General features: G+C 37.9%; 1 protein-coding gene across 4 annotated transcripts in view; it reads left to right on the top strand.

Annotated features, from left to right (window-relative positions):
* The window catches only part of NLGN1 (neuroligin 1), a 965616-nt gene that overhangs the window by 629625 nt on the left and 316495 nt on the right, over nucleotides 1-19496 (top strand). For all 4 annotated transcript variants that reach the window (XM_077487957.1, XM_077487959.1, XM_077487958.1 and 1 more), the window contains one exon: nucleotides 8691-8843. In XM_077487957.1, coding sequence (XP_077344083.1) covers nucleotides 8691-8843 — 153 coding nt within the window. The remainder of the gene's footprint in view (nucleotides 1-8690; nucleotides 8844-19496) is intronic.

Genomic DNA, 19496 nt, shown 5'->3' with positions numbered 1-19496 from the left:
ATGATCTTTAGTGAATGCAGCTGCTGTCTGTTATCCCCAACCAGAAATCCAGCCAATGAAATACTATCCCTAGACAGCACTTGCAATGACATGCACAAATCTATTTGTAATATACCCCCATGAATGTTCACAATAAACAAACTGTTATGGTATAAATATAGTGATTGCAAAAATAAATGAACAAAAATTGGTATAAAATATGGAAATAATAAAAATATTAAAATAGTCCCTAAAGTGAACAAGTGCAAAGGCCTTTATAACTGTGAACGCTTGAGTGCTCGGACACCGATTCACAGAGCACCCTGTATAGTGAATAATCCACCTCATGCTTGATAATACACATTGCACTCACCAGATGTCAGTGACACCCTTACCATACAGCAAGGGAAGTCATCATCACTTTGAAGGATCTATCCAGATCTCCCTGGTGGCTCCTGGTACAGATCCTTTATCCTCCTCCTGGAGTTTCTCCAAAAAAATCAATAGGCAAGGAGTATGGTGAAAATAAAAATAAAAGCAGAGAGAAAGCCTCTCATAGTGTATAACCACTCGGTATGTTTATTACAAATAGTTAAAAAAGCTTACAAATTCCATAAAGCATCAAACTAATTGGCCCACTAATACTTCCAATAAGATGGATGCCACCCATGACCAAGCATGTGTTCCACTATGGACCATAAGTGATGCACAAGAACATCCAATTAACACATTTCATCATAAAACTGCAATGTCTTCAGAAACAGGATGTTACCTTGCATGCCATCCAATAAATAAACTGGGTTACACTGATACCCCCTCCCCATCCAATCCTTATAGCTGAAACAAAATTAGAAGAGGCAATCAGGAAGGGTTACTTAGGACTATGATCCTATGCTTCCATTAGACCAATGAAAACTTTTTAAAATAGTTATATAGAATCACGGAGGCTGCTTAGCTCAATGAGGACACCTTGTGCACATATAGTAAAAATACTACCCCTGCACCATTCTTCAATGATTATGTGCATCCTATAAATAAAATAAAAATATTACTGTAATATATAAAGACTGTGGAATTGTGAAAAAAATATATAACTATAAAAACACTTACTAAAAGATAAAAACATGTTTTAGTTGTTTTTCACAAATCCACAGTCATTAATATAGAACAATAGTAATGTTTTATTTTATATGATGCACACAATCATTGAAGAATGGTGTGGGGTGCTTCATCTTATTGGAAGTCATAAACCGATTTGTTTGATGCTTTATGGATTTTGTAGCACTTTTGAACTATTTTAAATAAACATACCAAGAGGTTTTACATTATGAGAGGCTTCCTCTCTGTTTTTATTTTCACCATACTCTTTGCCTATTGTTTTCATTGGAGAAACACCGGGATCACACTGAGGAGGATAAATGATCCATGCAAGGAGCCACAAGGAAGATTGGAATAGGTCCCACAAGACCTAAAAGTTATGATGACTTCCCTTGCTGTATGGTAAGGGGGTCACTGACATCTAGTGAGTGTGATGTGTATTATCAAGCACAAGGTGGATTATTCACTATACAGGGTGTTCTGGGAATCTGTGTCCAAGCACTCAAGCTTTCACAGATATAAGGGCATTTGCACTTGTTCACTTTAAGGACTATTTTAATATATTTATTATTTCCTTATATTATACCAATTTTATTTTCATTTATTTTTCAATCACCATGTTTATACCATAACAGTTTGTTTATTGTGACAATTCATGGTGGTATATTTCAACTCGTACACTTTGCCTGGAGTTTCTGGTAATAAAGACTGGCAGCTATTACTCTCTTTCATTGTGCAGAGTGATTGGTCTTGTATCTGTCCTCTCCTGTAGTGTTCTGTAGTGGGTGGTGTAGCGAGTGGACCTGTTTGGTCCTTCTCATAGCTGTGTCCTTTGCACCGGCTATGTAAAGTACAGTGATGGCATTGTTATCCATTTTTACAAGCCAATATTTGGGTTTGCAAAGGCATTTGGTGTACTCAAAGTGGCTTTTTGACCCTTTGTTTAAAATATATTCCCCATTAACAAAGTTTTGTGCTCCTGAAACCCAGCTTTCAAGAATTTTATGTCCACATGCTCTATAGTTTTATGCCCGTATTTTTAGTAAATAATTTTCAGTTATTAAGAAAGGCAGCCCATTCAACTTATAGTTCTGTTTGGATCACATAGGCATGCTGTATTCCGGCTAGTGTGATCACTTCTGCACTACTCAGTAGTTAGTAAAATGTAACTGGGTGGGGGTGTGGCCTGGCCATGGGAGAAGATGGCTGTGTAATCACTGAGCTCTTCTCCTCCACATTCTAATTTAGCCTCTCCAGCCTCCTCACAGTCTCCATCTGTCCTCCGGAACAGAGGGGGGCATTCAGGGCACACTTGGGATTATGTCCAGGAAGAAGTCAGAGCCCAAGGGTCCCCACAGACTACTAGACTTATACATGCGGCCCGCATAGCTTGGGACACAAGATGGCGGCAGCTGGAAAAGTCTAGACCCAGAGTGACTGCTGAACCAGCTAGCTGCAGCAGGGGAATCCTCCATTGAAATTAGGACCCAGCAGTCCCTCTGCAAGACCAGATGCCTTCCCCAAGGGACAGATGTAAGCGGCTGGCTGACTCTCCAGCACACTTTCCTGATAAGCAGCCTCCTGTGAAAAAGCATATCCTGTGAAAAAGCCTGCTGTATAGTCCCACTTATGAGTTCTAGTGGCTTCAGATAGATGTTGTTCAATATGAGTAGGACTATAACACTATAGTTGACATACAAGATAACCAAGCCACGGCTATTCAGATGCTCCTCTTAAAAGTCACAGATCTTGGGGATAGGCCCCACCTGAACTAGTGCCATACCTACTAGAAATGATAAAAAAAACAAAGGTTAACGCTGCGCTGAAAAAATGAAACAATAAAAAGCTGCCAGCACCATAAAGTTCGATACTAAACTCCAATACAATAAAAAAAAAATAAGGATGCAGCGCTAATATGATATGATAAATGTACTAATCAAAAAAAGTAATAAGGATAAAAACCTCTCAATAAATAAAACTAAAGCAAATGTCACACTACAAATGCTAAGAGTGATAACCCACTCAAAACCAAGAAGTGTTTTAGAAGTGAACAGCCATTCCTAAGAGTAATGGTGAATAAACTCTTACATGGAAAACTAAGGCAGTCATCACAAAAAGAAAATGTATGTAAAATAAATTATAATAAACACATAAATTAAATGATAAATGTAAAACGTATAATAGAAATTACTTAACCAATCACTAAAAGGAAAAAAACTAAATTAAAAAAGTCCCAATTCCAGTTAGTGAAAATCTTCAATCAAAAAAAGAAAGAAAGAAAGTCCATATATATAGTGTGAAGTGATGCTCCAGAAATGATGGTGAAAAACAGATCCCACCTCCAAAATAATTTACAAAAAGGCCATGATTTTTAGCTTAGGCGCCTTCGCCTTTCATGGTACTCCCAAGGTAATGAAGCTGGAAAACTACTAGCACAGCAATACAAACGTAGAGCTGTGCAAACTAGAATCCCATTTCTTCTGGACGAAAGGGAATATAAATGAACAAACCCAAAATATATAGCTGATGGTTTCAGCCCATTTTATTCTGAGCTATACAACCTATCCCATTCCTCCTCTGAGTCCAATCCTACCTGCCAACAAATTCAAGACTTCCTAACACCTCTCCAGCTCCCAGCCATCACTCAGGCACAGCTTGAATCCCTCTCCCAATCAGGAGGTCCTTAAAGCTATCAGAAATGTTCCCCTTCACAAAGCCCTGGTGCCAGATGGCTTTGTTAATGAATACTACAAATCCTTCTCAGACCAAATCATACCCCATTTATGTAACACTTTTAACAGATTTCTAATAACTGGAGAGATACCATTGGAATCCCTTGAAGCAGTGATAACTACCGTACACAAACCAGGTAAACCCTTCCAAGACCCTGCCAATTATTGCCAAATCTGTCTCCTAAATACTGATCTCCAAATATATACCAAATTATTAGGCCTCCTGCCTTGCAAAATATATGCCCACTCTCATTCACCCTGATCAAGTAGGATTCATTCCCTGCCAACAAGCCATAGATGGCACACATAAATTCCCTCATTGACCTCATCCACTGGGCCGAGCATCTCCAAACGCCTTCTCTGTTGATCTCTTTAGGTGTAGAGAAGGTGTTTGATTGAGTCAACTGGTTATTCGTGGATTTGGTCTTACAGAAATTCAGTGTACATGGCCTTATTCTCCAAGATATCTTAGGCCTCTATTCCAGCCCTAGTGTGAAAGTATTGACTTCAGGGATGCTCTCCACCCCCTTCCCTATCACTAACAGGACTCAGCAGGGGTGTCATTGAACCCTTAGCACAAGCCTTACAGTCACATCCCAACATCTCTGGCTTGTCAGTAGATCAAGTTTTACATAAGATTGGCCTCTACGCGGATGGCATAATCGTCTAGCTCATGGATCCTCTGAAATCAATACCCCCACTCTGTGACCTCCTGTAGCAGTTTTCCATGTATAAACTGAACCATTCTAAATCAGCCATGCTTGGTATTTCCTCCAACTCGTTTATGATTTATCTGGGTATTCATTTACCGTCCCCTTCAACTATGCTTCTATGCACTAATCTCACCCTATTGGATCAGAAACTTCAGACTATTTACAACACACTCCTCAAGGTTTGTGCCTTGTGGGCAGGACATATAACCCTGTCCAAGATGTTTCTTCAGCAACATATTTTTTATTTTCTGAAGACTCACCAATTACCAATACTACAGTTGGATAGCGCCAAACTTCAAAAGATCCTTAATCAACTCATCTGGGTGGCATGTAAACCCTGAATCAAATCCTGCCTGCTCAATATCCCCAAAGCTTATGCTGGACCCAGAGTACCAGACCTCAGTTCCTACTACAAGGTAACAGCCCTGGACCAAACTAAAACAACTCTGGGACCCTTCCTCTTCACAACTGTGGACTCAAAATTAATCTTCAGCTCTTGCCTAAAGTCCTTCATTAATTCTAGCAGCCATGTGGCTAGGCTATCATTCCTCTCTACCAATAGTTAATGCAACAGTATCCACATGGAAGGCAATATCAGCCTTATCACTCCTCTCCCCGGACCTACCAGTACAGAAATGTGCCTCACTAGGCCTTCAAAAAATAGGTGACCTATTCCATCAACACCAGCTTATATCCTTTCAACAACTTAAGGATTGTTTTGCCATCCCCAATAAGGATTTTTATGTTTACATAAGAGTCCGACATATCCTCACATCTATTTCAGCTTTGCTTAACACCCAAACCATGGATATCATATCCTTTTTCAACTCAACCAACAACAAAGCACACAGCATCTCCCACCTCTACAGCTTAATGATAAGATCTATATGGGGACAGAGTCTCTAACTATATCTCACTGGTAAACCACTCTGCAAATTCAGCTCTCTCCCTCCCTCTGGTACAGAGAAATTCATACCCCCCACCATCATTGGGAGTCATTACTGATAAGTCTCTACTGTTGGTGTATACCCCTGTAAAATTTTCTTTAATATTTAAATCCTTGTCTAGGAAGTACTGGAGGAACCGTGATAAGAATGGACATATCTTTCAAATCTGGTGGAGATGCTGTCCATTGTCCAATTTTGGATGTGCATTTCCAACCTCATTCAGGACCTTACTAAAGTGCCTCTCATGTAAACCCCTCAGGTGGTTCTCTTTGGACTAGGACTTTCAAACTGCCATCCAAAATGCCACCCTATTATTACACACATATACTGATCGCTGCTCACCTCTCTATTGCCAGACTCTGGAAACAGACCCATGCACCCACTCTCTATTATACTATTGATATCTTAAATTAGCATTTATCTGTGGAATTTCCATTTGCCAAGTTGCAGATTAAACTGGAGAAATTCTATGAACACTTGCAATACCGGCTATCAGACCCTAGAGCTGTATCATGTTCTTAATCTCCTGATTTGCTACTATTTTTAGTGAGAGAGCCCTCCTCATAGAGAGACATCTATACCGACAATCTCCCGGTCCGAGTGGAGCCATCTGGGAATGACCACTGTTCACTGTAATGCATAAAATGATATTGCTAAAACACTTAAATGTTTTTTCTAGTCCCTTTGCCTCCCTCCTGGTTCTATCCTATCCTTTCACCTGTCCTTATTCCTTTTACATCCCTTCTTTAAGAAAGTAAATGTCTAAAAACTTGACTCTTTCCATTTTGGGTCAAACCTGATATTGTACTACCCACCTTTATGGGAAGCAGGCCTCGCCCCTCCAGTTTCCTTTCTCATATGTATAACAGTTGCTGTGCTGTTACTAGTTATCTCAATAAAGAATATAGTTAAACAAAAAAAATAACTGGATAACACAGCTGGAAAATTTCATAGTACATGGGCTGAACTTTGTCATCTGAACAAATAAATCATTTTCTAATCCAGCAGGAAAATTATAATGTAACAAAACGAAAAACTTTAATTTCATTCTGGAAACATTAGACCAAATGTAGATTAACACCTTTGCTATAATGTTAATATAAATAAAAAATATAAATTCTGTTAAAGCTGTACATCAGCAATTTTGCAATTAAGTGGGACCTGCAATCAGTCTAACAGACTTGTCTAGTAGATCCAATTTGCATGAATAGAAAATTCCCCTTTGACATCTCCTTTTGAGTATGAAAAAAGACTTATATAATTTGATGGAAGAATATTATTTAATCAGGGAATTAGAAGAACAAGGGTTAGGTAATTTGCTGTCTTTATTTTTCTTATCCCATGTTGGCCTTAAAAAATTAATTTCATAACTCCACATGTAAAGTATTCTGAGATAGGAGATGACTATTAAAAATGTATTTAATATTTTTGAATAAGTAAGGGTAGCAAATACCAGCCTATCAACCAATGACATTGTTTTTTACCCCCTGATCTTTAACTTTCCTATGAAGTTCTTGGCACAAAATAAATAACACACATATCCATATTTATTTATTTGTTTCACCATTCTGCTTGTATTTGATTACATTTCTTCCTTTACCAAAATAACATATTTTTTAAGTATAAAGTAACGAATACAAAACAAATACACAGATAACCCAGTGCATTCTAGGCTTTCTGAACATTGATACTAACCAGAGTGATTAATATTCCATTGGTGATAAGCCCTCTGTTTCTTTGTACCACTTAATACTGCTGTGCTGAGAAAAGGCCCCTTTGAGAGTACAGAAATAGATTAGACCCCATATTACAAGTGGCCTCCATAAACTGGGGGATTTGTTAAACTGATAACTATCAGCAAACAATCAAGCAAACAATCAATTATATTGGATCTAATTGACACAGAAAAGGAAGCTCAATGGTTTGATTGCTTGTCTTCAGTGACAGCTTGAAGATTGCACCCATAAGAATCGAATTACATGGTCGTTTCCACTGATTTACACTTCATCAAGACAAAAGGGGAACATTTATTGGTAAGAGATCACCAGAAAGTACCCAAGATATGAAACAAACAACATTTTTTTTTTTGCAGGTACTCTAAAAATGTTAACTGGTTTAACTGGAGTGCTAACATTGCATTACTGTTCTCAGTGGGTACTCAGTAATTCTATGTAATTTTAATTAAGGAAGAGTTCTGAAACAATCTCCCTCTGTGTTACCTCCAAGCATACAATTAGCAGTGTACAATTCTGCTGTGAACACGCAGCTAATGATTTCAGATTAATAATTTATCTCGCATTCCTAATCATATCAATGTCACTATCAGAAAGACCAAATTTCAACAGGTGAATCTTTGCAATAAGATTTAACTTTACTGTCGCTAAAAAAAAAGCAGGTGAAGTAGCATTATTTGCACATATGCTTCAGTTTATGGTGGGTGTATCACAATAACATAAAATTCTGCAAATATATACTCAATTTTATAAGCTATACCATTTATTGTGCCTATTCATAACATCCACAAGAATTAAGTGAATAGCAGCTGCAGCATTGCCATCTTTGGGACAAAAAATAAATGGCCTGTGCCTTGTTAAAAAAAAAAAAAAAAGTTATAGCAAGTCAAATATACAATAACAACATAACTAAAAACACAAGTTTCAGATTTTGCAAATTATACATTTTTTATATTACTAATTTCTGATGAGTGAATTTGTCAAATTATAGATTCTGGTTTTGTAAAAAATCCTAGATGGTATTTGAACTAAAGGTAAGGATACTATCAATAAGCATACATATTTACAGCATTGTGTTATTTAATGATTGTATTAACAAGAACATATTCTATATCTATCAGTTGTTCAAAATTGATAGATAATATATCCCCTGTAATGCATTATAATGCTTCTTGATCTATATGTCCATTTTCAGATGCCTTCTCTAAAAAATACAAACACTTCAAAAGTAAAATAATATTAATTTGCATTTCTTTTTCATATTACCAATGCAAAGCAAAAACAAAGTTGAACATAATGAAATTGAATAAATATCAATGAAAGGAAAGTCCTAAGGAGCACTACATGTATATTTGCTACATTTGATTATTCTAATAACATTAATGTCATCCTATTTTTAACTTAAGAAACATTGAAAATGGGGTAAACTAATGTTTCCTCTTTATCTGATGACATGCTAGAATTATATTTAAACATGTTTTTTTCCAGACATCAGAGATAGTGGAGGTCCCAAGCCTGTGATGGTGTATATTCATGGAGGATCCTATATGGAAGGAACTGGTAATTTATTTGATGGAAGTGTCCTAGCAAGTTATGGAAATGTTATAGTCATCACTGTCAACTATCGCCTTGGGGTACTTGGTAAGAAGGACATTTTTTCTTTGACCTTTGATATACAGGACTCTTTGCTGTTAGACTGTTTCAGTGTATTTTATGAAAATATTGAGATCAAATTCTGAACAGTTGGATTTTCAAAGTCCATTATTTAGTATCAATGATAAATCAACAATTAGATCTTATATCATATTTTTGTATCCTAAAATGCAAGCACATTTAATTATGTATAAAATACTTTTTATTATGTAAATTAGATTCACATATTTTACTTTTATACTGCATATGATGAAACTATTGTATGGCTCAAAATCGTTGTTTCAAATTGTTTACCCCTCCCAGGAAATTGGCATATGCTTATCAACTTTGTAACTATGATATTACTGGCAGGCTTGTGAGAAATTAAGATACAATTAGATGAGGCATGTGCTACTATATCTATCTATCTCTATTTTTCCTTTCTTTTTTTTTCTTAAAGAAAGTTTTGTTTTTCCCATTATATTTATAAATTGTCTATATGGAGATTGGAGATGTAATATTTTCTTGTGGTCAGTTTTGCCAATGCAATTGTCGAAGGCATTTAGCATTTTGTGATGGTTTTGAATAAAATGTGGTACATGTGCAGATTTTTTTTTTTTGTAGACTTTTGTATCTACAAAAATGTTTTATTATGCAGTGATTCCTTGATGCTTCACTATATTTTGCCTTGTTGCATGAACTTTAATGAACAACAGAAAATGCACAGATTTTGGTTTACCAAGGTTAGATCAGTAATCATTGGTTTTGCTGGACATTGCACTCTGCTGTTTGTGTTTTATATGAGAATGGTTGTTGGCAGCTTTATACTAGTTTTTACCGGTCTACATTTCTGGGGAGTCTTATTGGCCTTTGTCTTTGTCACTTGTAACCAGAAAATTTATTCTGGTAATATAATGATTGTCTTCAAACTTTGATAAGTATATTCTTTTTAGAAATCTGGATATTACTAGTTTTGCCTTTTCTATTATTATTGCATTTATCTCCTGAAAATGACAATTATTCATTCAAATATATATTTTATTTATCATTAAGTATTTAGGTTCTGTACTAAATAACTGATTTCTTTGCTGTGTTACCTAGCAACCTTATAAAGAGTGTGATATTAGCTACTGTATAAATCAAGACATGTTAATTCCATATTTATTCTAGTTGAAAACATTCTCCAATTATTTAGATTCCATATTTACTTAGAACATCTGCTACAAAACTGTCTTAGTCATATTCGGTTGTTAAAGGCCATCTAAACCCCCAAATATTTTTGTTTGGTTTGGTTGCTGGCAATTTGATTACATTCTGGAATTTTTAATCTATTATGGACCTATTTTACGGAATTTGCCTGCTCTGCTTAATTGCTGCAGATGCTAAATTGACACTCTTTCCCTTTCATTTATGGATTTCTCAAACCGTAGGATAAACACATTACTGAGAAATCTAGCTGTGAGTTAAGGACACCATCATTACGACCTGTGAAGGAGACAAGAGACATAAAGTGTCACAGGTGCATCTCACAACCAGGGTCAATCAGGCAGGCTTTAATCCATAAGTACCAATATAAAAAAAATTACTTTGGGGTAGAACTGATTTTTAAGAAAAATATGTTTTAGCACAGAATTGTATACCTAAAAAAATGTTTTTGAGTTGTTAGGCCCCCTTGGGTAAGATGAGTTTTTAGGTGGCCTTGGAAATACCTAGTTGCAGTTTCTATCTTTTAGCAATACATATATTCAGAATACCACATTAGCAGACACAAGGTTGTTAAAAAGCAAACCTGTCGTGAAGGACATGCTTTTTATCTGGTTGTTTGTGCTGCACTGCTGTTTTCAATTCTATCAGGGTCAATGACCTGTAAAAAATATGCACATCAGAGAAGTCTGTGTAAGAGACTGACATCCTGCTCTTTATTCCTAATCCAGGTCAATGACTCAAGGTATTAAAGCAAGATGTTTACAGATAGCTAGGCAGGTAGCATTTTAAAATGGAGATTAGAAAGATCAGACTTTATGGTGTTGATTTAGCAAAAGACTGTTTACTTTGCTAGGGAATTTGCCCCAGAGCTTAGTGAATGTGGCAAAATTTCACTTGGCAAAGAATACCCAATAACGTGCAAGGACAAGAAAAAAACCCTGCATTTTTGCTTTAACATTATTGGATGCTGGCAAAGCTTCACCTTATTCACTAAACCCTGTGGAAAATTCCCTTGTAAAGTGCAACTTTCCTTGCAACTAGAGTAGCCTAGTTGCCTTTAGTAAATTAAACTGGTGTTTTCCTTATGACAGATGCCCTTAAGGGACCATACGCACATTAGCATGTATTGCGCACCCATTTGTGTGTGTTGAAGCGTATTACGTTGGGACAGCCCTCAAGGGTAGAAAAAACTGCACCTGCGTGTTTTGCCAACACAGTGCACCACAATGCACTGACTATTCACAATGTACATTTTAATGTTTAGTGCGGGTCCTTTTTTTTACTTTATATGTGGTTTGGGATATCCTTTAGAATGAGTCACAGTGGAACACAATACACATGTACCTGCACATTGCAGAGCAATGCAATAGTGTTACTACAGGTTACATGTGCAAGTCCAGCTTTAAAGCAGATCTGCCTGAAAAAAAAAAAAAAATCCTGCAAAAGAAAATAATTTATATTTACACAAAGTTGCCCAAAGTCTGCCGTGTTCATTCCCTTGAAGAGCAAAACTGCTAAAAAGGATTATTTATATTTGTTGCAGTTCTAGGTAAATCAAATGCCTTCATTCCCCACCCTTTGGTTCTATCTGCCATGTATCTTGTATCAATGTAGAAACTAGTGTATTGAACCGCAGTGTGCAGTTGGGAATGCAGGCACTCAATACAAAAAGGTAAAAATGATTTGACTCATGAGCTATGGCATGTTATTGCCATCATCCCGGAAATGATACATATAATTGGATAACACCTCAAATTTATGAAATTTATCACCAGGTTATTTCTCTCATCCGGCATATGCATACTTGCAGCTACACCCCAAAACACATTCTGCTACTCCTCCCGAGGAGTGTGAAACTTTTTCACAGCCTGGCCACATACAGATGAGGCATGGATGAGCACTGATGCGGCACAGATGAGGCATGGATAATCACTGATGGGGCACAGATGAGGCATGGATAATCACTGATGTGGCACGGATGAGGCATGGATAATCACTGATGTGGCACGGATGAGGCATGGATAATCACTGATGGGGCATGGATGACCACTGATGTAACATGGATGAGCACTGATGTGGCATGGATGTGGCATGGATAATCATTGATGTGGCATTGATAAGGTACAGATAATCACTGATGTGGCATTGATGTGGCAAGAATGAGTACTGATAGGGCACAGATGAGTACTGATGTGGCATGGATGAGGCATGGATGAGCAGCACTTATGTGGCATGGATGAGACATGGATGAGCACTGATGTGGCATGGATGAGACATGGATGAGCACTGATGTGGCATGGATGTGGCACAGATGAGCACATTCGGCTGTAGCCATCATTCGGCTATGGCCTGTTCAGCAAATGGTCAAAGTATTCTTATCCTTTCAATAATATAGTTATGTGCAAGGCATAATTCTGTTTTTTTCCCATGATATGTAGAAGTATGTAAAATGAACATACAAGTACTGTATGTTTGGGCTAATTGAATGTTCATTTGCAAAGTGAACATTTTCTACTCCTTAAGTACAGGTAATTAGTAATGAAGCTGTTCAGTTAGGATACCCAATTTCATACAGGTCACACACTGGCACCAGTTTCTGGATGCTGCTAGATATACCTCAACAAAGCTGATATCCAGACTTTATAGTGTAATGGGCATGTGATATGTGATGTCAGCAGTGCCCCTCCTTCTCAGCCAAAATGCAATGGCATTTGCATGATTTTCATGAGATGTCTGAGTATATGAGAGAGAGGGAGGAATTATCTGACTCTAGAAAATTCAGGGAATATCTGAATCAGACACTGGAACTAGCAAATTTGACATGTATTAGAATGGTATAATTTTTTGTAATCCTTTCTAAGGCTCCATGCACACTGGGCTTAAAAAAGTCAGTTCCCTTGGCAGAAAAAAACAATCATAAAGAGTGTTTTTGTACAGAGTTTAGATGAGTTCAGGAGAGTTTAGCATTGTTTTTCTGCCTCTAAACACTGAGCTCAAAATATGCATTTAACTGTTCTGATGTGCATGGACACATAGAATAACAGAGTTGCATCTACAGGCAAAACTCAAAACTGTAGAAGCAGCATTTTTTTATGTCAGTGTGCATGGACCCTACAAATTGTTATGCTTTAAGGACCACTTTCTTACCATTTAGTGATCAATTTAAGGGCACAAACATCATAATGCAGAGACCACTGACATACTGTTATTTAATATGCCATGTCTGTAGGTTTAAAATAAAATTGAGAAGTCACTGGGGTTGATTTACTAATGGCAAATAGATTGTTAAATTTGCAAGGAAATTTGTCCCAGAACTTGAATGTGCTAAAATGTGCTAGAATTTCACTTTACATATTATATCCAATCAAATGCAAGAAAAAAAATGCATTTTTTTCTTGCACATGATTGGATGATGAAAGTCAGCAGAACTTTACTTCATTTACTAAGATCTGTGGCAAATTCCCTTGAAAAGTGCAACTTGCCCTGCAAAGTGAATAGTCTGTTTGCCTATAGTAAATTAACTCCATTGTGTTGATATTGTGTCATAGTTTCTTTGCGGGACAGCTTTTTTTTTTTTTATATATATATAGTTTATCCTTAAAATGCCTTTCCACAACATACTATACTTTATAGATTTAAATGATAATGTGTTACTGTATACGACACTATTAAGATGAACAACAAAAGTCAAACTGATTTACTAATTTATGTCACAATATAAGCCCCAGATGTCTAGTTTTCTTTTACTGTATTATCCAAGATACAATTTGTGAAAAAAATAATAATACAAGACTTATTTTTTTTCCTTTTTTTTTTTTGATTTTTTTTATAGACAAAGTTGTGACTTTTGTATCTGTTGTTTAATTGCAAACATATTTTTCTATTTCAAAGTATTTATTATTATGTACAACATATTACCTCTTATCCATGTTATAGCAAATATTTTCCAACATTAAAATAAATATTTTGCTTGCTTATACTAACCAACAATTTATGTATTTAATTTGTCAGTGCCCCCCCCCCCCCCCTCGCCTATCTGCCACTAGAACCCCCCTGAGGTTTTCGGCTTTCTAAGTACAGTATTGTATTTACATAAAGAGGCATATTTTATAATGCAGAAAATCTGAAATTTACTAAATATTCACTGCAAGTCAATCTTCCTGGTTCATGTGTTTTAAAAACAAAGGCAAGGTTTACCACCAGGTTAACCCTTGCTAGTAAAATCACCAGATAAAACTGAACTCCAGGGAATATTAAATAGTTAAGAACCCCAAAACATTATACATTTTCCAAAAGCAACTGGTCACATAATATTAGTGCAATGGTTTATCAAACTTGTATTTCCAGGCAAACTAGACTGATGTTAATTTTAGCGCAGACAAGCACAATATATTTCTCTATTTTTGGTAAAATTTTAAAGAACTTAACCTCTTCAGCTCTGGAAGGTTTACCCCCCTTCATGATCAGGCCATTTATTGCAATACGACACTGCGTTACTTTAAATGACAATTGTGTGGTCGTGTGTGTGGCACTGTACCCAAATAAAATTGATGTCTTTTTTCCCCACAAATAGAGCTTTCTTTGGTGGTATTTGATCACCTTTGCAGTTTTTATTATTATGGTCTGTAAACAGAAACAAAGACTGACAATTAAAAAAAAAAAAAATATATATATTTTTTACTTTCTGCTACAAAACACATCCAATAAAAAAATGTATTTCTTCACAAATTTAGGCTAATATGTATTCTGTTACATATTTGTGGTAACAAATTCCCACTAAATGTATATTAATTGGTTTGCACAAAAGTTCTAGTGTCTACAAATTAAGGGATATATTAATGGAATTTTTATTTTTTTACTAGTATCAGCGATTTTTAGGCAGCAAATCTGATGCTAAGTGACCAGTGACACCAATACTGTGATCAGTACTGAACAAAATGCAATTTCACTGTACTTATGACACTGTCAGGGAAGGGGTTAACATCAGGGGCAATCAAAGGGTTAAATGTGTTCCCTGGGAGTGCTTGCTAACTCTAGGTTGCTGGGGAAGACAGAGATCCTTCTTTCTGCTTAGCAGAAACACAAGATCTCCATCTTCCCCTCTGACAGAATGGCAATCTGCCTTGTTTAAATAGGCATTCTTGTTCTTTCGGTAACAATCGCTGGGTGCCCGGCATATATTGGGTCCATCAGACCCGCTGATTGGCTCCCGCTGTGTCCAATCACAGAGGGAGTAGGCCGGCGGCACACACGCGTGCCCCCAGACTCGGCATTAGATGTCACAAACAGGTATGTGATTTCACGCTAAAAGGCCACCTTGTTGCAGTAAATGTACGTGGGGTGGTGCAGAAGCGGTTAAACAGATACTAAACATGTCAAGCCCTAAAATTGCATGTGGCTGCAAAGTCCACAGTAAATAAAATCGTCCACAAGCAATGCTTTAAAAGTCTTTACAGGTCAGCAGTTTAGAATTAAACATGTTAAAGAAATTATTAAGCCTTAAAATGATTGCTCCTATGCCATTGTGCACTGCAATACCTAATATGTGTATTGTAGTCATCGTTTGCGTATATGTAGGTGCATCACTAACACTAAAAACTGTAGCAGCTGCTGCTGACGTAGACCTTATTAAAGCAGAAAACTAAATAAATAAATCACGTGGATTTGGATACAATTTAATAGTTATCACATAAATGAAACTTGTATAGCCAATTCCCTTATTAAGTTTATAAATAAACATACAATTATTTTCCTTACTTACCATTTGTACTGTGTGGATAAAAACAATTACATAAATTAACTGAATCATTGATTTTCTGTTTTTGTTTGGTCATGTATCAGTATCTACAAATATTTGTCACATTTCTTTCTATTACCTAGCACACTGTTTTCTGCTTACAGCCTGAAGTTGAAACGTGAAATTAATTTTGTATACATTTCTAAATAGGCAGCATATTCCTCATGCATGTGTAAGAGTGTGGAAAATAGGAACTTGCTATGGAAATTTTTCAGTTGCGTATATATATTTTTCCAGTTCTATGTATGTCTCCATCTAAGCGTTGAGTCAAAGTAATTGTTTTATGTAAGGTTATTTTCAGAATTGAATAGAAAGCATTATTAAGAGCAGCAGTGTAAAACTATCAATGCTGTTTGGTAGCTCTAAAGATAAAACATATAAAAAAGAAAAAGAAAACTACTAACATTACCGTATATACTCGAGTATAGGTCGATCCGAATATAAGCCGAGGCCCCTAATTTACCACAAAAAAACTGGGAAAACGTATTGACTCGTGCATAAGCCGAGGATGAGACATGCAGCAGCTACTGTTACAGCTTAAAAGAGTGGAAAAGAGGGTCAACAATGCCCATCTGCAGCTGCATACCTCCCTGTGTACCTCACTGTGTCCATCACTGTGTCCATCACTGTGTCCATCCCTGTGTCCATCACTGTGTCCATCCCTGTGTCCATCCCTGTGTCCATCCCTGTGTCCATTGCAACCTACCTGTGCCAATCTGCAGCCTCTTTGTCCTTCTGCAGCCTCTGTGTGCCATTTTGCACCGATCTGCATGTATAAAAAACATACAGCGGCCATGCCAGGTTTCAAAAGCCGCACCTCTCCTCCTCGTCTGTGACAGACGGCGGCCATTCCACTGTTCAAACGCCGCGCCTCTCTGTCTGTGAAAGGCGGAACACTCAATTTTCCAGCAGTCAGTGTTCCGCCTATCACGGACATCCTCTCATCCTCGTCCGTAGTATGAGGATGAGCGGATGTCCGTGATAGGTGGAAAAAATGACTGCTGGGAAATTGAGTGTTCCGCCTATCACAGACAGGGAGGCGCGGCTTTTGAATAGTGGAATGGCCGCCGTCTGTCTGCACGACACGCAGATCAGGTAGGCAGACGGCGGTGACTCGAGTATAAGCCGAGGGGGGCACTTTCAGCCTAAAAAAAGGGGCTGAAAATCTCGGCTTATACTCGAGTATATACGGTAAATTATTTTTTCTTGTGCCTTCATTATATCTTCTGTATGCTCAGGATGAAAATCACAAAATGATTAGTAATAAAAGGGATTCTCCATCATCCTCATAGACTCTTCATAAGACCCCTTTCACACTGAGGCGTTTTTCAGGTGCTACATCGCTAAAAATAGCGCCTGTAAAGCACCTGAAAAAAGCCTCAGCTGCAAACCCAATGTGAAAGTACGAGTGTTTTCACACTGGGGTGCTGCGCTGGCTGGACATCACAAAAAATCCTGCCAGCAGCTTCTTTGCAGCGGTGGAGGAGTGGTGAATACACCGCTCCTCCCCATTGAAAACAATGGGGCAGCGCTGCTATACCACCGGCAAAGCGCCGCTGCAGCAAAAATTTTCTGGTGGATTTAACATCTTTTCGGCCGATAGCGAGGCAGGTAAAAACCACCCCCGCTAGCGGCCAAATATCGTTGCTAAAACACAGTAAAGCGTCGCTAAAAATAGCACTGCTTTACCGCTGACGCCCGGGTCAGCTCAGTGTGAAAGGGGTCTAAATGATAAGAAATGCATCAATGTATGTTGGTATTTTTTTTATATTAGTAGCACATCAGCACTTTATATTGTTGCACCAATGTATGTTTTAGTATGTTAGGTGTGTATATAGAGAGTTGATATTAGTGCTGCACTCATTAGGAAAGTGTTAAGGACAGGATGAGAGTTTCAGAGCACCAACGGCTCCAAGATTCTATCATTACAGGGTACCTTTAAAAACAAAGGCTGCTACACATGATTCATGACCTTCTGATAGAATAGTAAGACGTGTCTGTTTGAAAAGAATTATACATAGTATCACATTCAGTGTTGGCTTCTAACATTGAAATGTATTTTTGTATAGTACATTGTCCTTTGTCTTCAGCAAGGAATGAGAGATTTCAAGAGGGAAAAAGACTGTTTAACCATTTAGAGGTACAATACATGTGGCTGTAGTGATTGCTTCAAGGGTTAGTATTCTAGACCTCTATTGAGAATTCACACTTTAGTGTAGATGTAGTAACTAACTCAATAGTAATAGCCATACAATTACAAAACATACATAAGGCAGATCAACTGTGGTGAATATTTTGAAAGTATAAATGCCCATAGCTATTTACACAGCCATTCTTGGCCATATGCTGCCCAGATCAGCATTTTATTTTTTTGATCGGGGACGGAGGTGAGTATGGTCAAATGTTTCAAATTAGATGCAGACAGGAAGCCTGCATGACATGACCATGGCTGTTCACATGTTATCGTTAAAGGGCTGTTTACCTGCAGCTAGGGACAGATAAGTGTCCCTTTACTCCACGGTTTGCATCCAGGGCTGCACATCATTACATAGTTAGGTTGAAAAGGAGCACACGTCCATCTAGTTTAACCAATTAAAAAGAGAAAAAAAGGAAATTAACAGAATAAATAAATAGAAAACCTCCATATACAAAATCCTATACCCACAGTTTATCCAGAAGAAGGCAAAATATAAACACTTATAATATATAAAGCATCTGTCCCTTAACAGCAGGTATTCGCTCCATGTGCAATTAAAGTGGTTGTAAACCCTTACAAACCACTTTGACCTACAGGTAAGCCTAGATTAAGGCTTACCTGTAGGTCCAAGAAATATCTCCTAAACCTATACGGTTTAGGAGATATTTACCTGAAGACAGCCACCGCTGTCTATGGCGCATGTGCCATAGACAGCGGCGCGCAGGCGCAATGGGTAAGCCGCAGACCGCGGCGATATGCCCCGAGTGTCAGCTCCCGTGTGCATGCGTGGGAATAACGTCATCGCTGCTCCGGCTGCTCCTCTGTGACCCTGTCAGTGCGTTTTACTCTTACAAATTCTTTATTATGATCACATGAACTGAACATTTACAATTTTGAATGGTTACCAGGACAGGAATTAAGGGGAAATCATCTAATGGGGACTTTTGTGACCATTGTCTATGATGGCATTTCCCTCACAAGTAAACACGTGAAAGGTTCTAATGGAAGATTTCATATTTTGAGAGTTATGTCACGTACACATGTAGCAGACTATCCGGCGGACTTAGTCTGGCACACTTTCCGCCGGACTGTCCGCCGGACTTTCTGAACGAGCTACCTGCCCACACATGGTACTTTTGTAGCGTACTAAGTCCGCCGGACTATCCACCGTACTTTTGAAATGAACGGACTCGCCCACACACACGGAGGAAAGTCCACTTGTTTTGAGCACGTCTCCAGGTAGCCGGGACCAGCGAAGGAGGCGTCGCTGGCCCTGTCACCTGGTATGGACTTAAAGGGAATCCCTACGCCGAAAAATCGGCATGGGGTCCCCCTAGATCCATATCAGACCCTTATCCGAGCACGCTACCCGGCCGGCCAGGAAAGGGGGTGGGGACGAGCGAGCGACCAAAACTCCCAACCCTCCCCCCCCCCCCTCCTGAGCCGTACCAGGCTTTTTTTT

This window comes from Lithobates pipiens, unplaced genomic scaffold (genome assembly GCF_037356315.1).
Source record: "Lithobates pipiens isolate NorthernLeopardFrog02 unplaced genomic scaffold, aLitPip1_a1.2 Scaffold_18, whole genome shotgun sequence".
Classification (NCBI taxonomy): Eukaryota; Metazoa; Chordata; class Amphibia; order Anura; family Ranidae; genus Lithobates; species Lithobates pipiens.
This window is presented reverse-complemented; position numbering and strand designations above follow the sequence as displayed.